Genomic DNA, 4,204 nt, shown 5'->3' with positions numbered 1-4,204 from the left:
CAGTGCAGCCAGTATTTTGATCTGTGATTTCCCCCGGCCTCCCCGTCCAGTGAATTCTGAAGACCAAGGGACAGGATGAGGGCATAGGATGTCACACTTGGTGCCTAAAAAACCTGCCCGGAGTGATGATGTTCCAGGTACGGGGCGAAGCACGCTGCATGTTGCATCTAGTTCTGTTTGTTCGCTTTGATTTGTTCCGAAGCTAGAGTTGGCGCTTCGTTTCTGTCTGCTGAGGAGGGCTGAGGATAGCCCGGAATCGCCGAGGTAGAGAAGCGTGTGCACCCGCAAACCCAGGCTCGGAGGGGGAACCCGTAAAGTCCTTGGTAGGTGGGTTTGCCCAGGGACAAGCGTGAGGGTTTTGCAAAGGCAAAGCGGCGGGCGCAGGGTGGGACTAGCCTGAGAGATGGATGCAGATGCCCGGGGGAAGGGCTGAGGCCAGTGGAAATTCCCTCCCCCAGCTGCAAGGGGAGGTTGGCCCGGGGTGCCCCCAGGGGTAAGTGGCAGAGAGGGGGGCGGCTGGCGGATGTCGGCGGAGGCTGCAGCACGTGATGCGCTGGCTGCGGTATAAAGGCCTCTGGAGCAGTTGCAGGCATCTCAGTGTGTGAGAAGTTCCGCTGGGTCTGAGCTCCGGGGGGAGGTCGCCTTCCCACCACCCCCCCTCCTCCGCTCCCCATCCCCTTTTCCACCCCTCCCTGCTCCCCTCCCTCCCCCAGACTCTGCCAAGGGGCGATCGCAGCTCCCAGCCCCTCTGTGTCCTTCCCCCCTCCCATCCCCTCCTCCAGCCGCCACCCGGATCCTGCCTTGATTCTCTCCCGCCCGGCGAGCGGCGGGAAGCCGGGGAAGCAGCCGGAGCCCGCTGCCGGCCGTGCCCGGTTGGAGAGAGAAGGGGGGACCGCGCAGCCCCGGCCGCCGCCGCCTCGGGACCATTCCGGGGGCCGCCGCTAGGTGGGGGGAGCCCGGGCCCGGCTACCCGAGAATGACTCTGGGCAGGAGCAGGAGCAGCAGCGGCGGGATCATGTCCGAGAACTCCCCAGAGGAGGAGCCGCTCTCCGAGGTGGAGGACGCGGATATCGATGTGGTGGGGCCGCCCCAGGACGGGGGCAAATTCAGCGAGGAGGAGGAAGAGGAGGAAGAAGACGACGACGGCGACCCTCTGGGGCTGCCCAGGAGCGGGGCCAGCAGCCAGGCGCGCCGGGGGGGCTCCCCGGAGAGGCGGTCCCCCTCGGAGCCGGCGTGCGCCCGGGGCGCAGCGCCCGGGGAGAAGCCCCCGGCGGCCGGGAAGAACCCGCTGGTGAAGCCGCCCTACTCCTACATCGCGCTCATCACCATGGCCATCCTGCAGAGCCCCAAGAAGCGCCTGACGCTCAGCGAGATCTGCGAATTCATCAGCGGCCGCTTCCCCTACTACCGGGAGAAGTTCCCCGCCTGGCAGAACAGCATCCGCCACAACCTCTCGCTCAACGACTGCTTCGTCAAGATCCCCCGCGAGCCGGGCAACCCGGGCAAGGGCAACTACTGGACCCTGGACCCGGAGTCCGCCGACATGTTCGACAACGGCAGCTTCCTCCGCCGCAGGAAGCGCTTCAAGCGGCAGCAGCAGCCGCTGCACCCCCAGCACCCCGAACTCCTGCTGCGAGCCGGGGGGGACCCTGGCCCGTTCCTGCCCGGCTTCCCTTACGGACCCTACGGCTACAACTACGGCCTCCAGCTGCAGAACTATCACCACCCGCACCCGCCCCATCCCGCGGCGGGAGGCACTTTTCCCTTCCAGCCTCCGCACTGCCCAGCCCTGCCCGGACCTCCGCCCCCGGCCGCCTCGGTCTTCTCCAGCGCCCCCAGCCTGCCCTCCTTCCTGGGCGGCGAGCTGAGCTGCAGGAAACCTTTCTACCACCCGCAGCTGAGCCCCACCGCCCTGCCCGCCGCCGCAGCCCTCCTGCAGACCCTCAAGGCAGACAACAGCCACGGCGGCAGCAGCAGCACCCCCCGGAGGCCTTCTTTTTCCATAGACAACATTATCGGGGGCGCTGCCCCGCCGCCCCACAGCAGCTCCCCCACCTCCTCACCTTACGCCTCTGGCCAAGTTGGGAGCCAGGCTCAAGTCCTAGCCATGCTGACTCCTGCTTTGGCACCGGTACAGAACCACTTAAACTTGGCCCACGAATCTCTCCTGCAGCCCGGACAGAACTTTTCCAGCAAAATCACAAATCTGAGTAGCTGTCCCTTTTAAAAGAGATCAAACAAAAAAGCCCCCTTCAAAAAAATACCCTCCCCCCAAATTCTCCTCCTGTTGTGTTTTAAGGTAGGAATTCTTTCTCTTTAATTTTTTTTGTCCAGATCTCTGTATCTCTTCCTTTTGCTCGAAAAAGAATTCTGAACTACCCTCCACTCTCCAGAAGTGTATTTATAAAGTGTCCATAATCTACGATGGGAAACTCAGCTGGTTAAAATGTAACATTTTAACGGTGTTTAATTTTATTTTTAATGATCTAGGGTCTTGGAAACATTTTCTTTGCGAGTTGCAAACATCCTGGCGAGAGAGCTGGTTTTGAAACTTTAAAGGAGAGTTTTAAACGTCTTAAAAAGCTTTTGCTCGTTCCTTCAAAGCTCTGCTTTTAAGGGTTTCCTCCAACGTATGAATATTTTTCTCCTCTCGAGGAAAATGTTTAATGATCCTATTTTTTAAAAAATCTTGGTTTGATTGGTTTTACTTATAAGGCACCATCCAGTATAAAAAAAAAATCAGTGAAACTCAGGATGCTTTTAATGAGACCTATTCAAATACACACTTAAAAAATCAGAGATATCAGGAAGTTTTATAATTTTCACTTTTTTTATCCCAGTTTTTCCACCCCTTAAATGTGTGGGTGTTTTTTAAAAATGTATCTTTAATTATTTGTATATAGGTTATTCGGGAGATAATGTGCAGATTCCAGCTCCCTCTCTTCACTGGTTGTGCATCCGTCCTATCTATTTTAAGAGAATCTGTGAATACTTTGTGGAAAAAGCAACCCAGTTTTGTCCACCCTGGTGTAAATTAATAAATGTTTGTGAACTGTTTAAAACAAAACCCCAAACGATCGTTCGTTCTGATGTATTTTCTTCATGTAAGAACTGATCACCCCCCGCTCTAACGCTGGGCCTGAGAAGGGAGTGCTGTAGACGCACCGTTTCTAACTGGCGTCAATTGGGTAATTTTTAAAAATAAAACCACTTCGATCTCCGCAGAGTGGGGCTTTTGGTTACTAAACTAAACTGAAGCACCAAACTCGTCAGGTTTTAGCTGACCTAAATCGGAACCGAACTCTTCAACGGACATTGAGTAAAGTGAAATAGAAGGATGGACTATCAACAGTAGATTAATTTGTTTTTATTTCCCGGGATAAATATTTTAGTTCCTCTTCTTACCAGGTCAGAATTTAAAAGTTTAAATTTGGCTTTTTTGCAAATATGCCCTCCCCCTTAAAAAAATCCCTCATAATTCAAGGTTTATAAAATCTCTTTTCGGTTATTAGACTTTTAGTTTTGGTTCTGCACTGGGCAACCAATTGAACTCCTGTTTTTGGCCAAGACTTGCGGTTGCCAGGCTGTTCCTGAGGGGGAGAGAATACGTTGGGGAGGGTTGTTTTTCTCCCCTTTTTTATTGTGTTTGGAAACGTTGGCACAGGGGAAAATAACTGGCAGAGTTTTGTTTTTCCTTGGGCCCGAGGAGTCCGGTGACCCAATGAAACTCGAGAGCTCTGCCTACATTTTGCAACAACTTACAAAAGTAAATAAACATCTTGCAACGCTCCCTGGCATCCCCTCCCCCCCCTTTTTTTTTTGGTATTGTCACGCAGAAGCTTGAAAGCAATCGGGTTACTTTAAAGAAGCATCCTGGTCTCTTGTGCAGAAAGCAGGGAAATTGTGCGCAAGGAACCTTGCCCAGTCCGTGAATTAAACCAGACTGGGGGGTGGGGGTGATAACCTCCCTTATTCATTTACCAGCTTCGCATTGTTTTAATGGACTCCGGTCCCCATAGAGATCAATATATTAAAAGGGAGGAGGGGTCGCGGGTGTGTGTGTGTGGGGGGGGGATTCGAATCGTGTAGCATTTTACATCTCTTAATACGCCTCGAACCTCGCCTGAGTTTGTTGATGTTGTTGCTTAAAGGGCTGATTCCCCCTGAATAGGCGCCCAGCGAGTGGTCTCACATCTCGCTCTCA

The 4,204-nt window shown here is 54.0% G+C and overlaps 1 protein-coding gene across 1 annotated transcript; it reads left to right on the top strand.

Annotated features, from left to right (window-relative positions):
• Window positions 1-946: 946 nt before the first annotated feature.
• Window positions 947-3,064, top strand: FOXD2 (forkhead box D2). The gene has a single exon (XM_030572723.1). It carries the CDS (start codon window positions 977-979, stop codon window positions 2,225-2,227), a length of 1,251 nt encoding a protein of 416 aa, XP_030428583.1. The 5' UTR covers window positions 947-976; the 3' UTR covers window positions 2,228-3,064.
• The last annotated feature ends 1,140 nt before the right edge of the window (window positions 3,065-4,204 follow it).

This window comes from Gopherus evgoodei, chromosome 8 (genome assembly GCF_007399415.2).
Source record: "Gopherus evgoodei ecotype Sinaloan lineage chromosome 8, rGopEvg1_v1.p, whole genome shotgun sequence".
Classification (NCBI taxonomy): domain Eukaryota; kingdom Metazoa; phylum Chordata; order Testudines; family Testudinidae; genus Gopherus; species Gopherus evgoodei.
The sequence above is the reverse complement of the archived record's forward strand: the minus strand, read 5'-3'. Positions and strand labels throughout refer to the sequence as shown.